General features: G+C 42.9%; 1 protein-coding gene across 3 annotated transcripts in view; it reads right to left on the reverse strand.

Moving 5' to 3' along the window:
- Nucleotides 1-311: 311 nt before the first annotated feature.
- Nucleotides 312-22,938, reverse strand: part of PDIA5 (protein disulfide isomerase family A member 5) — a 104,988-nt gene continuing 82,361 nt past the window's right edge. For all 3 annotated transcript variants that reach the window (XM_075429882.1, XM_009943390.2, XM_075429883.1), the window contains 3 exons: nucleotides 14,721-14,791; nucleotides 5,702-5,836; nucleotides 312-2,651 (listed from right to left, as the gene is read on the reverse strand). In XM_075429882.1, the coding sequence (XP_075285997.1) occupies nucleotides 2,571-2,651; nucleotides 5,702-5,836; nucleotides 14,721-14,791 (287 nt within the window). In that variant the 3' untranslated portion in view covers nucleotides 312-2,570. The remainder of the gene's footprint in view (nucleotides 2,652-5,701; nucleotides 5,837-14,720; nucleotides 14,792-22,938) is intronic.

The raw sequence follows: 22,938 nt of genomic DNA on the forward strand, positions 1-22,938 counted from the left end.
AACAGTGTAACTAAGATCCAGACCTGGTCTACTAATTAAAAAGACTTGGAAGCAAAGCTCTGAGCTCACAGTACACTCTAATTCACAGTTACCGAGGCTTCTGTCAGGCATTTGATGTAATTGTTTATGGTGTTCAAACCTGTATTTTTCAAAAACCATTCAGACTATAAACCAGATGAGTCATGACCCTGTAACAGAAGGTAAATTATTCTCCAATATTTTATATTTGTGCATTAACACATGATTAGCCAAGAAAAAGTGAATGCCCAAGTCCAAGAAGGAACTGACAAAAGACTGAAGGGGAAAATAAGAATCTTTAATTTTAATTTTATTATGGTGTAACCAGCTGTAAGGAATTACTGGTCTGAAGCACAGTGTGCAATTGTCCTATCCTAAACATTCACTAAAGCCTGTAATTCAGAATGAGCCTGACAAGTGAGGTCACAATTGGCGAGCTTTTTCTTTTTTTTTTTTTTTTGAAGTCCACGTTTCTCAGCAATTAGCACAAACATAGGCACAGCCTCTGGGCAGAAATGCTCAGGCATTTCTGGAGACTGTATTTCTTTAATGCCACCTGCTTTGACTCTGAGATCACAACAAATGCAGTAAATTCTGGACTGATCGTACCCGATAGTTTGCTGGTAAGCAAAAGAATTCCTGTTTCAAGTCAAAGAGCATCAATATATATTATTTCCTGAACACCGGGCAGAATGCTTGCTACTAATGCAAGGATAGCTTGAAAAAAAGAATTACCATGATCTTACAGCAAAAGTACTAAACACAACATGAAGTAACTATGCTAACAGAAAAGAAAAAAAAAAAAACCAAAAAACACAGTAAGAGTTAATAAATTAAGCTACTTTCACACTAGACTATTATGTACTACCAGGCAGCTGATTTTTTGAGTGAAGACACTCATCAGGTGCCCAGTACAAGAAGGCACTTGGCACTGCTCCATCGCCGTTCAAATCGATGTCACGGTTAACTAGCTGGCTACCATACAAGGCCAATCAGGCTACCAGTATTCCCGATTACTCACTAATGGCTTCAGCAACATAACCAGTGCCAAACATACAGTGCCACTAATTGGGCGAGAGAGGAGGAAAAAATATCCAGGAGGGTGGTAAGATGCCATTCGCCTCCTGAGCAGCACAGCACCGAGCTGTCCGTTGGCATGGCCTTCGCTGAGGATCCAAACTAGCAAGAGAAAGGGAGACGGGCAGACTGGGGAGCAAGAGGAAGATTGCAGACCCAAGGCACGGTTCTTCACCATAAAAAGCTGTTTCACCTGCCTGCATGCACCGGCTCTGCCTCAACCACCACCAGCTATGGTTGTTCACCCAGCGGGGAAGAAGCTGAACAAGGCTGATTAATGATAAAAATACTCGTCTTTTTAAAAATTTATTTTTAGTTCAAAGTGAATCACAACTTCCTGCCCCTCCTTCTCCCCTCCTGCGAAGACATAAGTACCTCCAGATCAATGTCTTGGTTTTTTTTTAAGCATCAAGAGTGTAACATGTTTCCACTGCTGCTAATGCAGGTTTTACAGTGATGATTTTGTCAGAGAGAGATTGTTTATGCAACTCCTTAAAAAGCAAAGAGGAAAAATCCCACATACAAATGCAGATAAACTTTTGGAATGTAAACACATCATATACATAATTACTGCATTATCAAAAGTATTATACATTTATCAAAACCGTTGAACATCACACTTTCCAACAGATATTTGATATGGCCCAATCATAATTTGAAGGGAGACTGTATACCCTATAAGGGCAACTCTATCACTATAAGATAATCAGTCACTCCTGCCATAACTTACAGATGCATTTGACAATATCAATGCCAAAAAAGAAGGGTTTAGTTTAGTTTTACCCATGCTCTGCTGATTTTTGATACTTGGCTTAATTCACTCAATACATTCTATAAAGGTGTGTAAACAGTCCTGATATAAAGACCAGAGAGATTTAAATGAAATCAACAGATCTGGACCGGTCAATGTTAATGTCTTCATTAACTCAGATACCTTATTTATCCCTGAGCACCTTAACATTTTTCCCCAAAATCTCACTGAAGAACATGTAACTATTTCACAAGAATGTAACACTGCATTTGGATAAATCTGTGTCTTACAAGTCCTGTTCTCCTTTGCTGGTTTAAAAAAAAAAAGAAACAACCAAAAAAACCACAAAACCCAAAAAAACGTGACCCCTTCCCTTTGTTGTTCACATGTACTGCAATACCTTTTAAAAAAAAAATTCACCCTATCAAACAACATCACGTACAGACACACTACAGACTACAAAAATATTGCATAGGAGTGTCAGTGGGCATAGTCTCACAACATGAGAGAAAATGCAAAGTTTGCTTTAAAACATTATGGCAACATTCTAATTTATTTTCCTTTTAAAAATCAAGTGGTTTCACTTTATTTTGAAATTGTACAAAATGGCCATGGCTGTTTATAAAAAAAGTCTCTGTCTTGAGAATATGTGAAGTCTCAGGTGCATTAACAAAAGACCTGGAACCATTCACAGTGCAGCGGAAAGCTTCTTTTGAGGCAGAAACTACAATTCATCCTTCTTCTTTCCTACTCTTTCATGGTCTCTTTCTCTCAGGGTTCGCATGAAAGTGGTGAATCCAGGCTCCTGGTTTTGAAGAAAGAAAAATATGGGTCACATTTTTACAAACCAAAACAATGTGTCAAAACCACTTTTAGTTTCTGTATCTCACAGCAGCATATAAACTAAGGAGTGGTTACTGCTTCTGCGTTGCCTCATCATGCAGTGCTCTGGTGCAGTGCTGCTCCGCCGCAACACAAGGAGAAAAGACTCATGCAGATTCTACAGGTCAAACCTTGCAGAGGTGGAACACAGAGAAAAAGGCCCCAAAACTCACAGGACGAGGTAAAATCTGTCCCTTGATGCCTGTTTGTGAAAAACATTCAAGGACATTTTCAAGCCACATTTGTATGCTCCGTGTGTCATTCTGAAAGCAGTTAGTGGATTGTTTGTTGGCTATACACACATTGGCCACTGTTCCTCATCCCTTAATGGTTTTGCTCATGATCTTCCTCCTTTGCCACACATTAGGATGATCGGAATTACATTTTTTCAAGTTACTATCAAAATTAGTCAGTTTCAAACCTGGATGCCTACATGCCGACTTCTGTATTTCAACAACTTACGACTTCTGATTGTTTAAGGCTGTTGGATGCCAGCAGTTTCCTTTTCCAAGGGAAGCTCTGAACACGACTCACAGGCATTTCAAAAGGCTCGGACAGGCGGAGGTGTGAACACGTGTGTTTGAACACACTGTCTGCTGGTACACCAACACGACAGTTGTCTGAGGAAGTAACACTGATCCCACCCAGTGTGACCATTTTTACTTTTAAGCAATCCCAAGACACATCAGTCAAAACTGGGGATGAAGAGGGAAAATAGAAACAGGCAGAGAACAACAAACGGAGGTCAAAGTTTGACTTAAAACACTGTTGAGGAACAACAAAATAAAACAAAACTAAGAAAACTAAATAAACCAAAACCAAACTCCAAAGGTAGGAAGCTTTTGAGCAGGCTGAACAACAAAACACTCTTCTGAAACTATTCACTGTTGTTCCACTGAAAAAAACAGAAGTGACAAGTTTTGGCCATAATGTCATCTGGAGACATCTGGCAATCAGCAGCCCCCATGAAAGGACCCCAGTTTTGACAGCTGTGTGTCTGGAAGTTGCTTAAAGTACCCTTGGGTCAGAGGGTGTCCTGACTTTTCCTTGCTCAAGTTGCTTGGGGTGAAATGCCCTAAAATCTCTCCTCTGGAACTGCAGTTCCCTTGGAGGTGTGGAGGACCCCTTACAGGCTACCGCAGAGGGCCATGCTCGTCCCCACAGCCAGTGCTCCAGTGTGGGGTGGCAAGGAGCTGAGTGCTCCTGCTGCACTGGCCATGGCTCTTGCTGGAGCGTGTCATGTTGCTCTCATGGCAGCCGACATTGCCTCTCTGCTTCCCTGCCCACATGAGATGATGATACACCAGCTGGACTACACTGAACTAAATGCTCATGGACATCTACTGATGTAGTGCCAGGATCAGGGACAGGAAACAGGTCCCCTGGCTCCCACTGCTCTCTCCTGAGATTTCTTTTGCAAAGTAGGAGGTGGTTGGCCAAGATGGTTCAAAAGGTGTTGTCATGCTGATGAGAAGTCCTCTGACAGCACAATCCCTTGCTACTGCAACAGATTTGTGAACAGACCTGGGAACTCCATGGAAAGCACTGTGCTAAGCACTGCCTCCACTGTTACCACGATGGGAGATAACAAAACCTAATCTGATGCTGCACAAGCAGAAGACCACAGGTCCCAGGAGAGGTGGAGGGGGAACACAGTTGCCAGCAGCAGATTGTGATATTCCTGTTGGGTAATTTAATTCTACCCAAGAAAGGGCTGGCTGCACGTAGAGGATTAGTCAGTCCACTTTCCAGCACAGGGATAATCATCTCCCAACTGCTGTGGCCTCAGAGCACTCCTGTCTTGCTAAGTTCTTTTTATCAACCACCACAGATCCTTCCTTTCATAAATCATTTCTGTAAGTATGGGTTAGAAATACAAAAATTGCAGCTGAAATTTTACTTAATTATTGGCTACTGCACCCATCTTTACTTTTACGAAAAGATCCACAATCGGAACTAAACACAGTATCCATAACAACAGCACCATAAAATGGTAATTACTGGGGTCCTAATGCCAGAGAAAACTGGGAAGCGAAGCTCCATGAAGACTTCCCTAAGATCTGGACTGACAAAGAAACTCAGAATTTGGATTTTTTCTTCATGCTTCTCTATAATTTGGTGAGCTGAAATAGCAGCGATAACTTTTAGGCAAGGCTCTTTTATCAACATCACTGGATGGCTTGAGACCCCAAGTTTTTCTCGCAGACCCTAGCTTCTCCAGGCAATCAATCACTACTGAGAAGTAACCTCCCTCTAGAAGGTTATGGCAAAGAGTGCACAAATAATTGGATTGCTCCCTTATTTTCAGGCACTTTACAGCCATGGAAGGCATCATGCCATTTCTGCCCCTGTACTCACAGCGTATGATTAGCTGGCCACAGAAGGACAAAAGAATGGAACTTTAGCCCACGGGCTAGATGGCACAACTGGTCTTTCCATCCTGAGCTCCAGGAATGAATCTGATTCAGGGAGAATGAGAGGTTTATTTCCCCCAGTCTCCATAGGACAGCTTTGTCCCTGCTATAAAACCAATGGTCCATCACCATTTGGCAGCCTGGTGGACCCGTAACACGTTTGCAGTGTATGCACAATCCAGATCCAGAACGGACAGGAGTAAGTTCTGTATTTTCTGGCATTTCTGCACCTAGCAGCAGACCACGCAATAAACCCTTCAATTTCACTCAGTCCAAATCCACTTGCAGACTTCAGCTTAAGAATAAAATATACAACAAAGCATTACCAAATCTATTCCTTTTTCCTCTTCTCATGTTCCTAAAATAGACCAAGTGTATTCCTAATGCACAGATGTCCAGGGTGTGGCACACAATGATTCATCCACGTAGACAGTAACAGAAGCAGTTAAACGTCCTTTCAGCATGGTAACAATTTGCCCTGCAGTTTTTATTTGCGAGGCAGCGCAGGCAGAGGAGACCTTCCTCCCTGTATCAGGCGATGACTCTTGCTTTCACTTACCCCTCTTTCGCCAGTATATTTCTCCACAAATTTACCATAGTTGTAATAGTTGAAGGTGGGGTAGCCATCAACCCCCTCCTGCTTACACAGGTCGTGATTCTGTTCTTTGGCACAGTCCACTGCAGCGTAGGCGATCTGAAATGCAAGAGATCAGCATGAGGCAGGAAGACAAATCAAGACTCCACTTCATGGTTATGCTGCTGCAGCTTAGACCTAACACTAGGAGAGACCCAAGTCTTCCAGCAAAAACGCAGCAGCTTTTGTAACAGCTCAGCTGTGGAGGAAGATCAGAGGATGGTCATCAGGTCAAGCCAGGCGAATGGACGAGCAGAAGGCCGCTGCCTCCCGCTGAAACGCTGCGCTGCTCACACAGCACCTGGCTTACGCAGCTGCAAGGCGCGCTCGACTCGCAGAGCAGAAAATCACCTTCCTAGTCTCCCTGTTGAGCACTGCGTTGGACTCCAAACGGGAAATCCAAAGGCTGTTTTAGTAAAACCAACTCCAAGCACGGCAGTCACAGCTCTGTCACACTGCAATATTTTTCCTGCACTTGGTTTTAAGTGATGAACCACGACAGGGTGATTTTGGCAACGGTAACAACCCACCTAGCCCGACCTCCTTCCTGTGGCACGTCCTTGGACAAACATGGCCGGTCACTTACGCAGGCTGTTAATAGATTCATGATTTCTACCCCAAATAGCTTTTGTAAAGTTCATTCAGTTCAGTCCAGTTTCATAAAGGTCACTCTCCCAAGGCCGAACGGGGATGGGTGAGAGGCCAGAGCATGGTCTACTGCGTAGTGCCAGTACAGCAGTAAGCTGCTTGCTTGCACTCCCAGCCTCGGTTCATTTCCTTTCCTGTCCTTCTTCAGTCTATGGTAGGGACTGTATGTTATGTGCAGCCATTAGCAAAGTGGGCTTTAATTCCTTCTGAAACCTCTAGATGCTACTGTCACACAAACAAACCCCGCGCAGGAAACAGCCTGTCAGCAGCAGAGCAACTCCCTGCGTCCCTGCCAGCTTCAGCACAGGCAGAGCGACGAGGCGCAACCGCGCAGCCCCAGAGCATCGGCTCAGGCTGACCCTAGTTCAGAGCATTTGACATCTGAAACCTGAATCTGCGAAGTCTCGAGGAGGGGCTGCACTTAACATTTCTGCGGTTGAAACAAAACACAATTTATAGGCTTCTACTTCAAGCAGCCGAGCCCTCTGCTGCGATTTCACACTGACTGTTCCTGCGAGCGGCAGTCCTGGCTCCGAACGCACGCTGCTGCTCACGCCGGCTTGCCTTCACAGCCCCGTCACATGCGCTGCTGAAGAGCAAGCAGCTTTATGTACAAGCTAGGCAAAAACCAGAACAAATTAGAGGAACGATTTTTGCAATTGTGGGTTATAATGTATCAACTGCTAATTTCATAGCAGACCCATCTTAATTTGAAATTTCCGTTCCATGAGCCTCCTTCAAACAATCTGATCAAAATACCTTTTGCTTGCATGACTTTAGGGTTGCAGTTGAACTGTTCTTCCATAATTAAAAGATCACTTAAAATTCCACAATGCCCTCCAGTTTCATGGTGATGCTGTCAAAATGAAAAAACCTGATCTCATTATCCTAGAAGTAATTAAAGATATTGGCAAGCCAACTTCAGTTAATTTGCTTGTTTCGTTTTGGTTTTGAGAGCCTGAGAAGACAATATTCAGTAAGATCTCACTTGGGTCTATCTTCAGATGGAAAGCACTATATAAAGTGAGCAGTGTTCTTACCTATAAATATTTGGTTTCTGTTTTCCCATTTTAAATATTAATAAGGCTATTACAGAAACAGGACTCTTGAGAGCTGTTAAAAACACGTATGATCACACTTTTTTTTTCCTTTTGTAAATGGAAAGACTCCTACTCATTCAGGGCCAGTTAAAACAAAAGGTTAGGAATAATACACTGCAAAAAGAGTTTCACCTAAATATTTATGCCTTGCTGACCTTAGCGGCCAGCCAAAATTTAGAGCCCTGTTGGCTACTTCTGTGGAAAGGAAAGCTTACAATGGAGACAAATATTTATTTCATGTCACAGTATTAATGCAGAAAGAATACTGGAAGTCCTGGTTCCCTGAAAACAGGAAGAATAAATAAAATATTTTTTTTTTTTTTCCTCTCACTGCTTTACATACCACACAGGGAGAGATTACAGCCAGAAAAAGGGGAAGGTATATGTGCACTCATCCAGATCTTAGTAGCTGGTCTGAGGCATGAAACTGTTGTGACTGATGACCCAGTTGTTCTTAGATAAGTGTCTTGGAGATTAGGAAAACTAGTTTTTCGTACGTTGGAAGGAAGAGAAGCTCTCTTTACCTGTACCTCTCTGGAAACGTCTAGCCTGGCTTTGGTTGGAGCAGAGCCCTATTTCACTCACAAAAGGCTTTTGTGAGAGCAGCCCCCAGTGAGGAGAGGGCATGGTGGAGGAACGCAATGCTATAAGCTACTGTTAAGCTTGCTCAGCACATCTTTACTTGTTGCCTCCAAACAGATGACTGATGGGCTGTAAGGAGGTGGCTTCTGAAAGAAACACTTTGTAGTCTGCTTGAGATACAGCTCTCCTCTACAGCACATGGCAGTCTAAGCTGGTCCATCTGTGCGTTTGTTGTGTGCTGAAATAATGCACAGAGATCCCAGTCTAAGTCTGGCCGCAACAGTCACATTAGCCTAATACTATGCCTAATCTAACAGGTCTAATGGCAAGGGATGCATCCAGCTGGAGTAGCGTGTGGAGGACATGTCCATGGTCTGTCAGTCTCTGAAATGCTCCTGATGCAAGCTCCCACACAGCCCCAAGGACTCAGCGCTGCTCCTACAAACGTCATTCTGAGCCCAGCTCTTCAGAACATACATTCCCGTTCAGTTATTTTTACAGCCAGTGAGAAATGGCAGTTTTCAAAAGCCTTGTAACTCATACAGGCCTGAGCAAAATTTCAGAGAGAGACATCTAATTCCCAAGACTGCATCTGAGGGTGCATTTCAAATGCCTGCTGCCAACACTAGCTGAGTAAGAGTACTTAGGAGAGCCTGAGTGATTACTTTAGAGTGGAAATGTTAAGGCAGCCTAAATATAGAGGTTGCTACCATCTCTATGCACTCATTACCATAGCATCACAGTCCTAATTGTCTTGCCTGTCTCACAGCGGAAGATCAAATATAGTGCACTGCAAAAAGAGAAAAGTAATGCTGAAGAATGCCTGTAACAAAACACACTTCTGGGCTGCGGACCTATTCCAATCTCAATTCGATCAACAGACGGCTGAACTCTGAGCTGTACCAGAATTTCAGCAAACAGCACCGACGCCCTTTGCTTCATTCTGTTTGTGTTGTCATGGACTGTGAATATTAAACTCCATTTTTGATAAACAAGTCTCCTACAATAGCTTTCAGTTAGGGTGAATCGCTTCATGAGTCTTCTGAAAGGCTGCACGCAGAAAGATGCAGCCCACAAGAAGAAAGGCTTTGCTTGAGTCCTGGCTCAGTGATACATTGCAAGGAGGTCTTCCTCTCCTTCACTATTTTCTTAGCAACGATCAACTTTTCTGCATCGCTAAAGAAGGAAACTGAGTCAGGAAAAACATCAACCCAAAAAACCTCTACCAAAATGTGGTTAAAGACTTCTGGAGAATATAACTCCTAGAAATGCTCTTCATATTCAATCACCAGCAACAAGTTACATGGAATTTCACTGGAAAGCATAGGTTAGCAAGATCTATATGCTTTGCCTTGTAAAAACACTAACTCTGTTCACCCCAAAATTTCAGATTAAGCATAAGACATCCCTGATACGTATCCAGCAGCCAAGACACTTGGCATCATCTCTCATGAATTCCCTCTAATCAAGAGGGGAAAACCCCTCTCAAAATCTGAGAGCAAGAAACTCTCCTAACGCTGGTGTAAGACTTGTGTGTGTATATATGTATCCACTACGGAAAAACCCAGAGTAACAGCTTTCAGAAGACAAGATTGATTTTATGGAGATTTTGACTGTTAGGGCTAAAATTTAAGTTCTTGAGCTTTCCTAACTTTCCTATAACCAGAAGGAAAAATCCACTGAAAAAAAAAAACATTTCAGGAAAAAAATCCCCTAACTGCTTTATCTGCAACATGCAGAAAACTCCACAGGTCTATGGATTCTCCATAACACAAAGCTGCACTGCCTTAGATATTGACAACACATCATTATATACAAGCTCTCCCTCCAAAGGCAATGCCGCTCAGGTTCATCACCATCCTGTTCAGTAGCTGTAGCAGGAATAGAATAGTTATCAAATGAAAAGATAGTCGATCAGAGACTGCGGACTCCAGAGGAAGTTCCTTGGAGTACATCCAGCCTTCCTGATGTTATTGGTAGTTCCTCACAACTACTATGCAGTTTATAATAATTAATAATACCAGGTTAGTATGCATAATAATAATTATGAATAATAATTATGCGTAAAAATAAAAATAATACCAAGTTAGTATGCATTTCTCCTTTATTCCATAGTTGGTATAGTTTAACACAACTCTAGCAACATCTGGGACTGGCAAATATCTTTATCTTAAAAGGGAAGTCATAGAATGCTTTGGGTTGGAAGGGACCTTTAGAGGTCCTGTAGACCAAACCCCCTGCAACGAGCAGGGACATCTTCAACAAGACCAGGTTGCTCAGAGCCCCGTCCAACCCGGACTTGGTTTTACCAAAGAAGTGGGAGCTTAACTACAGAGTTGCGAACTTAACTCTGCACAGCATTAGAATGTGAGTAATGTACAAGCCGCTCTGAAGAGCTCTTAAAAAAGGAAATAGAGCATGGCATATTGTTCAGATGAAGTGGTCTGATCATGAATGCCAAGCTGTTGCAAAAATCAGAACTTTTCATTTAGGTGCTTAAATAGAAGTGGAGCTATGCTGAAAATGTGACCATTGATCTCTGTGAGCCTCAACTGTACCAGAAGGACGATGCCTTATTTTTTTACCAAGTAAGTACTAGAAGGAAAAAGAAGTACTTGCAGTATCATCTAATCATACATCAAGAATCACAGTTCCTTTCCAACAGAATTACAAAAGAACTTTTTGCTCTAGAGGGATCTTGCAGGTAAGGAACACAATTACATCCAGCAGTTCAAATAGATGTGTAGAAAATTGAAAGTGCGATGCCTTGACCTTCCAGGTAACTCCTCCTTTCTGTTGTTAAACCTCTTTCATTTTAACAGTTTGTCACCCAGTCACCACATGATGATACAGTAAAAATACCCCCTGCAATCCTAGTTGCTCTCCTGTTAAAATATGTACTGACACACTCCGGTTTATTGATTCAAGGAAATAAATCTCTGCTGGAGCTAATATTGACTTTTGTTATGAAAATGGAAGTGAATAACTAACTGAATATTGATTTGAGAGAGGAATGATAGATGATAAGCTTAAAAAAAAATAAAATAGAAGTAAAATTGCAGCATGGAAAAGAATGCTTCCAAGCAACATTTTTGAAGTATAGTCAATTCCAGACAATTACCTGATTATTAGAAAAAAAAGTCTGTTGTTGCCAAATCTCTTAGAAGCACCTATGAGTAAGACAGATGTGCATTCTTGTCTATGATTACTCCATAGGTTTCTATTTATATTAGCTGTTCTGGATCCTAACCGCAGTTATGAGCTGGCCTGCTAAAGCCGGTTGCGCTTCAGCTACTGTTCTCAACGTGAAAGGCCTTGCGAATGGAAGGCTCATTATGAGCTGCCCTGATGTACCACAGCAGCACTACCACAGCTGCAATTCATCGGCCCTTCTCAAGGCAGGCCTGTTTGCAAAGGGGAGATCCGTTAGTAGGCATCATGATGTACAGTGCTAACATCACCATATTTAATGAGCCTAATTAAAAAGAAATTCAACACATGCTTTTCAGGCAAATAGCGATCAAATTCTTGGCCAACCTAAAATATTAACTCATTTGGATAACTCTGCACAGTGAGTTGGTTGGTATAATGATTTTAAACCATAGTTCACGCCACGGTTCATGATACACATTGGGGTGTGCTCGCCCCCCAGGTCACTTGCAGCCCCCCGCTAGCAGCGCAGCTCACCCCATCAGCTGCACCCTTTCCAGCAATCTCTGCCACAGCTGTTTCTGTAGAACGCACGAGAACCCAGCTGCAGTGCTCTGATTTAGGTCAGTGCATCTGTACAGGAACAATCTTCTGTGAAAATGGAGAAGACAGCAGCCCTTTTGGGGGAGTTCCAGAGATTTGTTACTGACAGGCCTTGAGGAGTCAAGAGCTTTCCTTCAAGCAAATCCAAGCTGGGGCATCACAAATCAGTTTCTTCAAGCTGAACTTTAGGATCAGCCAAAAGGCAGAATGCCGATTTTTGAAGATTTAGCTGGTGCCCTTTCAAGAGTCTCTGGAGCAGTTAGTGAACATGCCTTCCTGCTCTTCAATCTGTTCAGCAAAGTGACAATCCTCACATTTACATTTTCTGACGTACGCTGGTCATTGCCAAAACTCAAGCTGTGGAGCACAGGCCAAAGGCTTTCCCCTGGCAGCTGTATCCAAAAGCCACAGCGCCCCAAGGCAAGGATGCTCCAGATGGCTTTTTCTTTTCCTTTTTAAATAACTGAAAGCAATATGCGAACTGCTTCACTGGACTACCCTCTCCACTGATCTGGTCTCACTGGCACTGGATTTCTCCAGGTACATGGAAAGATGTGGAGGCTCTGGTTGATGGGTTACACCCAGAGCCCTGTTTTGCAACAGCCACACCATTGCCCCAGGCAAGCGCGCAGGCTCGGGATTTCTGCTAAAACCACCAGCAGCGATGTGGCCAACCAGGACTGACATTTGGGGCCAATGTTCCGAGCATTACGTTTCTAAACTCTGACTCCAGCAGTGCAGATGATGAAAAAGTACAGAGCATTACACACAGCCCCGGGGTGGGGGCTTCTGCGCCAAAACCACCCCCTTAGAGCGAATCTGCAGAGCCAGAGACAAGTATTTAACAGGTTCAAGCTGTGCTCATCTTCAAAATTCCAATGTAAAGACTCTAAATCTCCCAAAAGACACCTTTGAAGATACCATTTATAACCAATTCAAGGCTGGAATGTTTTTGATTTTTCCTTGGCTTCTGCAGAATTAAATGATTAATTAAAGGACCACCCCAACTGAAAAGAAGATACAGTTTAAATGCTACCATACTCTGTTAAAGTGAAAAAAACCTTCTCTGGGGGGGACAAAAAAAGACACTACTACAGAATAAAAATTAGAAATCTTTCCCTGTTTTTGAAAGAAGTAGTACTTCTTCCCTCTTAAGCAGTACTTTTACAGAAGTTTGAAACCCTACAGAACTACAAATTAGACAAAGTTTGAAGGCTCAGCCCAATTTGAAACATGGGAATATGCCCAATGCTGCATGTGGGAACAGCCAAGTGCCCTTCTGAAGTCTTAAACAGGTTTGTTTTCTTTTCCACAAGGGCACAAACTGGCAGCAAGAAGCACCTTGGCAGGTTGTGGCTGTACACAATTAATAGGGCTCCCTGGATAATCAATCCCTGGCACTTTCATAAGTCACTGGGGTGGAATAACATCGTTTTCCCTAACTGCACACACCTCTTTGAAACTGTACCAGCCTTAATATTCCCTACTGGCTCTCCTGTTCCAACTCATTGCATTTTATACCTCCCCACTTCAGCCTTAAACTGAAGTTAAGAGTTGCAACCATCAATCACTGCGCTGCTCTTGGAGTCCTTTGATAACCCGCAGTCTGAACCGAAAGCTTCACAAGCCTGCCTTTACCACCACCACCGCGTCCAATAAACTGCACCATAATTCAGATTGCTTGCTAATACAATCCTGAGGCTCTAATAAGCAAGTTTTGCATTGTTTGGTACATTTGCTTCATCTCCTCTGAGTGAAATTTTAATGAGTTTAGGAAAGAGAAGCTTCACTGGGAACTACCAGAAAAGTGGGAAAACAAGGACACTTTCTCAGAGATCTCAGAAACAAACAAGTAACCAAAAGGCGTCTGAGCACACAAATTTACAGCAGTAAGAGAACTGAAAGCTGCATGCCTCTACATCTTCTGTGTGCCAGAGTGCATAAGTGATTGACTTCTAATTTTATGCAGTCAGTGATACAAGAATGATTTGTTTCCTGTCAATCTGATGCATCTTCCGTGAGTTATAGAAAAGGCAAGAGGAAAAGAGAAAAGAACACCACAGAAACTCTTCCCTTATGGCAGCAGGCAGATTAATAGGGGTATAACTGTTTCAAAACTACCTCTTCATTTCCCTATTAAATTGCCAGATTTTTCCATGCCACACCTAAACGCAAAGCAATCGTGAAGTTGGAACAAAGTCAAAGATCAGAATGAAACACAGTTCACTCAAAGACAATACGCAGGTTTCTAACTAGTTATCTGGTTAAACCCAGTGGGCCCAGGTGTTTCTTTTAATCCCAGATGTGCAAGCAGTCAGTTAAAAAGGTTCAGCTGATTCAAAGAAATTAAGTGGTATGCTTCAGCCATCAGAGGTATTTTCAAGGCAGAAGCACAAGGACCCTAGAAGGGCCCAACATCCTGGACTCAAGGCAGCCAACATACAGAAATAGATCATATTTATGCTACGCAAGCAAAGATTAGTTATATGATGGAGGTTTTCAGGACTGTCACACAACTTGTGGTTTCTCTACATGCACCCCACTTCTGGCTGAAACAAGTTGCAGGGGAATGGAGATGATGTAAATTCTCTTTTATTAATCTTTCAGTGAGAAAGAATGCGTTTCGCTTCATAGAAAAGAACTTTTCCACAAAGAATTAAACAGAAAAGACAACAAATCAAAGAAAACAGAGTAATTCAGTTTCACCAAAAAGATACAACCCCTAAGATGCAGATACAATTCTATGAGTGTAGCAGCAATTTTATCTACAAGCCTAACACCTGACCAATAAGCAAAGCCTGTAAAATACAAACGGTGGAAAACATTCTTAAATATCTCTGAAATTATTAACAGCCAGTTACCTTTCGATCTTCTTTAAAGACTTCAGCAGCGGTTGTAAAATGTGGAATGGCATTTTTACAGTGTGGGCACCCTGTTTGACACGGGAAGAAAAAAACAGCATAAACATTAGTTGTAAATAGGCTGCTGGGACAAACTCAAGACACAAGGTGAGTTAATGGAAAATTTGTATTAAAAATAATTCTGAACAAGAGTTTTCCAGTTCTGGGAAGAGCAGGACAAGGCATCTGTAGACCATGTGTCAGCTACACGAACTTAAGCAGGTGTCTAAAATCGCTCTCACTTCAAGCAGTCCAAGCCTACCCTTTCAGGTAAGCGACATCCCATACAGGGACCGTGGTGCCGGGGCCTTCTCCCTATCGGCCTGGCCCTTAACAGCACTGCCAGATCACTGTCCACAAATGAACAAACTGTTTCCCTGCTGCTGTACCTCCTCATGGGCATGACCACGTGGGTTATTACTGCTGTGGCCGCAGATACAAGCTACGTTTGGACACAGGAATTAAGGCAGCACAGTCACGAACAGGAAGAGATTGGAATTTGGAAAGCAAGTCGCTGGATGAAAAACTCCACATTGAAGAGCAAGGGGAGCGTTTAGAAGTGTTTGGGAACTGCCTGTGTCAGCGCCAAGCCATCGGGATCACACAGGAGGGGAAGAGGAACAAGTCGAACCGGCCGCACATCTTTCATGTAGGGAGAGCAGATGTCAGGCCTGGGTTAGGAGGACTGCTGCTGGCCTTCCTGGAGACCTTGCTCCTCTTCACCACAGAACAGGCAACCCCAGGAGAGCTTTACAGGCACCGCACACAAGGACCCACAGCTCTGTGTGGGAGACGGGCCGATACTTGTTTGTACCAATGCAGCCTTCAACAAAAGGCCAGATCATCCCTTGATTAAACATACACTAAATATACTCAAACATTTCACAAGACGCCACAGAAAGGGAACAGGAACTGCTCTCTTGATTTAAGATTCAGATATGAACGGTCTTAATTCAGAAGCAGTGTTTATCGTCTATGATGAATCTTAACTACTTTCAAAATATCAATACTGAGTAAGTCTTTGAAAAGGAACATACCTGCCTATGTGTAACAAATTACTTTTTTCCAAACATAGCATCAAGAGGTTTTTCCCAAGCAAAGACTCAGGACACTATTTTTTTTGCTTAGATGCAGGGAAAAAAAGGAATGGACACGCTTCTGTCAAGCCTGTATAACACTAGCAAAGGCAAAAGAGTTAATCGTACTGTTATTTCTGGATAGGAACAGAACAGAGCACAGATGAGTTGCTCACAAGCTCCAATTACAGCTTATGCTGCTGTTGTTCATCATTGTAAAATACTGGTAAACAAGTGGCTGTGTTACTTTTAAGTCAGTGCTGAACAAATGCCCTCTTAGGAGGCTTGCAGCCGCCCTCTCATAAACTGCACTCATGCTTTTAGCTGACAAGAAAAACGGTGTCTGTGCATAAACACTGCACACCCCTTCTCACAAAGGAAAGGCTGCACACCCTTTTCATCTTCACCAAAAGGCAATTTCATTGCTTAGATGCACTGCTTTGAATTTTAGAGTATTTTTTTTTCAGAATGGGATTTTGAAAGCACTGCAATGACACACATGTATAAATACAAGAAAAGTCTATGCAGTAACTAAGAATACCGAAAAGTCAAGAGGGCATTTCCTGGGAAACGAAGGCACTTTTGCAAATCCATCTTAATGGCTTCCAATTCTTTATGCAGCGTAATGGCAGTCTATCCTGATGGCAGCTGTGTTTCACTGGGAGATAGTGCAGGTCCTCTGCAGCCTGCAAACTACTAACTTTGTTTGGCAGTTCAACATTTGCCCGGGAGAAAATGGTCAAGAAAAGGAGGAGGTGGTGGTGGTGGAGGCTACAGCTCCTGGCTGCTCCCGTGGCCATCGGCCCACTTCGGTGACCCATTTTCTCTCTTATCACTTGCTTGTCCTGTCTGCCTGATACCAAAAAGCCTTCAGGTCAGACCTGTCTCTTGACACATCTTGGATAACGTCCTGTACTGTGGGGTGACTGTCTCAGCTGACTTGGTAACACTGTTCTACACAAATAAATCAAAACTGGTGACAACATCTAAAAAGAATTCCAGAGACAAGAAACTGAAAAAAATCAGGGATGCTTAAAACATGAACACTTGTTCTAGTCTACATGCTTACAGGCTGTAGTTTACTCAAAAGCACTTCCAACTGTTACACTAAAACATAAAGGCTCCTAAAAACTTAACTTTTCAGGTTCTCCTTTCTGCTTATGATCTTGAGGTTAAAATTTAGATTTCACCAAACAGCAACTTTTAAACCCTCAATAAAAGATATTTCAAGAGAAATAAGAGACTTCATGTCTTCTTATTCCCCTTTAACACCTTCATGATACACCAGACCATGTGTTTCCCACCTCACAGGTGCTGGATCTGCAGAGGACAGGGCATTTGGTAAAGCCTCTGTGGAATCATTAGTAAAATTAGGGTTTAAATCTGAAAACTAAGGTTTATATGGAAAACGTAGCATCGTTCGCCCATTGAGGAAAAGCATAAAATCAAAAAGAGCTCCGAGGATGGGACACAGCTGCAGCAGGCATGCAAGGAATCCACTAACACAGCAACTCCCTGCAACATACCATAGAGGATGGAGCGGAGTGGAGTCTCCGTGGCCATGCTCCGTGATGATAAAGCGGGAAGAGATGGTCCTCTAGAACAGATAAGCAGCTCATCTGGCCCCCTGAGCCAACAGGTTTTCGACCTTGCCAAAATGCTATCCTTTTGTGAACTTTTCTCGTTTTGATGTCATTTTAATACCAAAACACACCTCCATCCCAAAGGCTACCCGCCTCCGAGGTGTGACCACTCCTCTTTGAGTCTGCACCCTCGATTTTTTGTAAACTATACCTTTAAACGTGAAGCGAGAGAATTTTACACCAATCATGATAAAAGGTATGTATGACTACAGTCACTCAAACTCCACCTTAAATGTAGAAAGGATATAAAAATAGCCAGGGAAATAGGGGATTTTGGGAGAAGATATCACCGTGACCAGGTCAAGGGAAACTCCACCTCAGACTGCCTCTGACTACTGGGATCAGCTGATGGGCTGAGCCTTGCTTCTCCCCGCCTTGGGACGCCTTGGGTGAGACTTAGACTAAGCGCTTTTCTTGGGAATCTTAGAAATCTCTCTAGAGAGTTACTCCCTAACGTTTATAGCCAGGCTGTATTATTTATAACCTTTTCACACTTTTTATACTTAATAACATCATATTTGCACGTGCTTTCTTGCAGACAGTCACTATCACCGGCAATTCAAAAAACCTATATACCTGTTGCACAAATAAAACTGCACTGTTTAAGTAGCCAGTTGTTACAGTTCCTCACTGAACGCGACCAGACCCTAAGCGCAGCCATGCTAGTTCATGAGCACGACTGGAGTGAAGGTGCAGACCGCTATTGGTGTATCCAGAATCGCGGTAGTTTAATATACGTACTAAACGCGACTGGACTGGTAGTGGCAAATTGGATATCACCCAGAATTTAAACCTAGCCGCACCTAGCCTCCCACTCTGGTGAGGAGAGTTAGAAAGCAAAGGGGTTTACTTTCTGCCAAATTACTCCATCCCTTATAACCCAACAGCCTCTCTCTAAGCCCCCACTGAAGTTGCAGCCCATAATAGCTCTCCATGAGCCACGCTCTTCAAGAAAACCAGAACACAATTCAACAAACAACAAGCATATTCTTTCACACACAGAAAAGTCCAATAGTTATCAAAAATGCAAGCTGCCATATTAACAGGGGCCAACGGATGGCTGGTAAGAAAACAGCCCGTGTGGCTGTTCCACTGGTGACTGCTCAGAGAAGCATCACCAGCTGCTCGATGTCCCTTCCACTCCAGCAAGTCACCACTGCACATGCTGCTGCACAGTATTCAATAGGTAGCGTGGAGAAGGGCTTGGGGTTCTCGGAAAAGATGCACATCTCGTAAGGCCAAAAGGGGGCATCCGATTAGCTAAGCTGTCACAGCATTTGGGGAAAGGCAGGCAAAATGAAACATGCTGGGACGTTACGGTCAACACCACCACGCAGAGGAGAGCAGTGCCGTGTAATTCAAAACAACTGACAAAGGAACCTATGCTCACAGCTTTTACTTCCTCTTCTCTGCGATCTTCTTACCTTCCCACTCTAATACCAAATGACAAATAGGTACCTTCATTTATCGATCTGAGGCCCCATCCCTCTCCCCCTCACTTCTCTCTTGGCCCAGCCTCCTTTCTTTACTGCACTGTGCTTGCAAAACTAAAACACAACCATATGGCTTTTGGCAGAGCTGACTCCAAGTCCAGTAGGCATTTTGTTAGCCTTGGACATCCATCCACAGAACAGATGTGAACGCTGTGCTCAATTCCCAAGGAGTTTCAAGGAGTCACTGAAACAGGGGGAAGGAGCACATCATATGGAATAGCAGAACTTCATCTGTTACAACTTAGAAGGATTGCCAAATGCAGCAAACACTTGGAAGTCACCCAACCCAGTCATTCTATTTAAAGCACACATGCCAAAAAAAAAAAAAAAAGCAGAGGTTGATGTCTTCATTTTGACAGACGGAAAACTTGCTCTCCCCATTCCCTCTTCACACCCACAATCACACGTTTATTTTAAGTGTTAACACTATCTTCCAGATTTGAAAGTGCAAAGAAAGGAAATGTACCGAGCACAGTACATGAGGATAGAAGTGTGCAGGCCCCTTACAAAGGATTTTCCAGATGGGCTGCAATGGCAAAAGATAAAACTTGCAGCACCTGAAGGTGTGGGTAAGGTGTCAAGAATCAAAAGGTCCTGCTCTCTTCTCAGCAGTAAGTCACTATGGACTAAAGAAGCAGGAAGATTCATTGCATTTCATTTTAGTTGAATAGTTTGCGTACTACGCTAGGTGCACAGGCTTCCTATGAGGCCAAGAGGTGGACTTTCAACTGAGCAGCACTGGAAGTAGCACTTCTGGGACCAGAGCCTTCTAACGTAGGTGCAGGGCTTTGCTTTACCAACTTTCTTTCTCTGTTTTTACATCATTGCCAAATTTGATCTTAACAGGGTTAACAGCAGATGTGAACTGAACAGTAATTTCCTGTGCCTGACTTGAAAGATTTGAAAGAAATCTGCTCCTGGAACATTCAGCCTTTGCACAGGAACCCAGCACCGGCACTCAAAACCTCTAATCACTTCTGCAAATCTCAAACTAACTTCATCTCCTAATGCAGAAACACACTTGCATCACCTGGCAGAAGGCAAGAGAGCTTGACGTCTAACGCACATGCAGTAGCATGTGTTAAGGCCATTCTCCGTCCCCAACCAGCAAACCATACAGCTTTATTACAGCTCTGTCCAGACATTCTCAGCTCTCTGCGCTCAAAGTTTTGCACTCCAGAGGCCCCTTCACGCAGCCCATGGTGTTACCTGCGCTGCCTGACCGCTGAAGCCTGCCGGGGTACGGGGGCTGCCTGCTTAAACCACAGGTCCGTGGATCCGTATGAGAACACACCGGCAAGAGAGGCGTTCTAAGCTCTCTTTGCCTTTGCACTACAAATTTGAAATTTTAAAGGAACCCAATATTTTCTGCAGGGCTTTTTCCCACCATTCATGTTGCAAAGTTGGTAAGGGCTGGACAGGCACACTGCAGTACAGTCACGGCAGGCACCGTCACGTTCCTCACCTTGAAAACCACGCAGTTCTCGACTGATCCAGTACATGAAAAATATGGTTTCTGTGGGTAAATATTCAAGAGGAATGGCTGATGAATTGCAGACGAGGGAAATCAAGTAAGCAAGCAAGGAAGCCTCATTCCACCCCATTATCACTGAGGGGCTGGAGAGGCAGTCAGATTAAATCTCCTCTAATTAGAGAGGCATTTAAAGGAAAGATAGTGGGTCTTTTGGGACATGAAGTGATGGAAAATACATAGCCCAACTTATTTTCAGTGGACTGAATTTACTGATAGCAGGAAGAACCGCATGGTACAGTGTCTTCTCTGCGTGTCTTTTGAGTAAAGAACCAATCAGCTGGCTTTGGTTTGGGCTCAAAGGTGTTCAAGTGGCCAGCACAGAAGCTGAATTCATCCTCATGGAAACACAGGTCCAAGGACTCTGAAGAAATAAAGAAATGAAGAAATAAAGAAATAAGGAAGAAATAAAGGTTGAGCTGGATGTGATTTCCAACAGAATGCTATAAAAAGTTTGTATACATGATATAAAACGAAGATATCACAAGGGGAAATAGAAAAACTTAAAGTGTTCACATCACCTTGCAAACTATATTTTTTTTAAAAAAACAAAAAGCAGACTGAAGAAAAAACAATACAAACCCATTTGTCAGGTAAGGTAAGAAAGACACAAAACTGATATTAAACACTAAGTGCACAATGCCCCAGACATAAGAGTAATCAAGCATATGTTGTGGTAGCAATTCAGTAAATCCACAGAAATAATATTCTGTATTCAGAATTGTAAACATTTCCCACAATTGCAGCATCCCATGGGATTCAGAAGGGATGCAAAGAGGGTTTCAAAGCAGTGGAACAATCAAGTGAATAACCTACATTATCTTTATTATGTTCAAATGGAGCATTTTTCACTGGACAGTTTCTTTTTTTAACCAACTGAATTGTTTAGAGATGATAGCAAGTCAAAAGAAAAATTCTGAGATTCTTAAAACTGGTGTACAGAAGTATTAGGACCAGATGACAATTATAAAGATGTCTCCAGAGCAGTGCATGAAACAGATGCACCCTGTTGGACAACAGTCACTGTATTACATTTAAAGTAAAATTGTGTGAAATTTTCAGAATTGCCTAAAGGAATCAAGTTCTCTTTCCAAAAGACACAGGTTTCTACTTGCTTAAGTATGAAAAATGTCCTTTAAGTTACTTCATGCTTTGTTTAATTCAAAACTACAAAGCCCAGTGATATAATATAACCTCTCTACAGCTGAACAGTACAAGGTTAATTCAGTTTCCTTAGAAGAGTGGAAGCTGTATTAGCATAGCCTATAGAAAAAAGGTGAAGCTGTTTTTAATGAATATAAATCAAAAGCTAACAATTTGTATAAAATAGATAAAGGAAGCAAATGGACATCAAAGCAGTATCTACAGTCAGCAGAGGTAACAATGATGTTTTAAGTATATAAGGGGCTTTAAATGTATTAGAAGCAAAAGAAATCCAAACAATACTAGCAATATAGCTTTGAAAGAAAAGTTGTCAAAACGAACTTCACTGAATATATAAATGAAAATATTAAGTAGGTGTGGAGAGGGCCTCCATGCCTGGCACCTCCAAAATGCTGTCTGCAGTTCTGGGTCCACAAATCGAGAAGGAGTTCAAACTGGAGGGGCATCAGAAGACCCACAAGAAAAGTAACAGGACTGAAAGGTGCGTTTCACGGCAAAGGCAGGCAGGAAGCTCAGTGTGTCAATAGCCTAATTCCAAATATTAAGAAGTGATAGACGTCGAGAAGAGTCAGTCTAGTTTTCATTGTAACAGGCTATTCAAGCTGGGTGCCAAAGGCTAAGTAACCTCCAGAGCCAGCTGGGAGCTGAAGCCAGTCACACTCAGACAGGAAATTCACGTTCCCCATCATTGGTCATTTTTAGTCTGAAAGGAAATGGTTTTCCAAAAAAGATGCTTTCGCGCAGCGGTTCTCCACCTGATCAGCCTGCAGCCTGTCCCTGACTCACATCGCTGAGCTGAAACTGCTACAGAGGCGGCACAGTTCTGCTGCCCTTGTATCAGCCTCCCGAGCGGCCGGGGGCTGCCGCGTGCCAGCCCCACAGGCCAGGCGAGGACGATAGCCCCTGCAGACCCTAACCTGAACATCCCAACCAAAGTGGCTCTACCAGTGCAGATCAGGCATTTTGACTTCAGAAAGAGCTACCTTATACTTTTTGCCCACCATGAATACAGATGCTGTATAACCCCACCCACGTTGTTTCTGTGTCTGCCTTTAGCATCTTGTACACAATAAAATCTGATCAGTAGAGTAACAAAGTGGTGTGCGTATATTTTACGTGAGATTTTTCAAAGAGATAGTTTAAACAAGCATACATTTTAATGTTATAGACCGTTTCCATATCAAATACACTAACTTCAACTGCCAGTATTTTCATAGCAAAGTCCTGGCCCGCTGCTTAGAGGAGATCAGTGATTTGTGAGACCGTGGCATT

This window comes from Opisthocomus hoazin, chromosome 9 (assembly GCF_030867145.1).
Source record: "Opisthocomus hoazin isolate bOpiHoa1 chromosome 9, bOpiHoa1.hap1, whole genome shotgun sequence".
NCBI classification, from domain to species: domain Eukaryota; kingdom Metazoa; phylum Chordata; class Aves; order Opisthocomiformes; family Opisthocomidae; genus Opisthocomus; species Opisthocomus hoazin.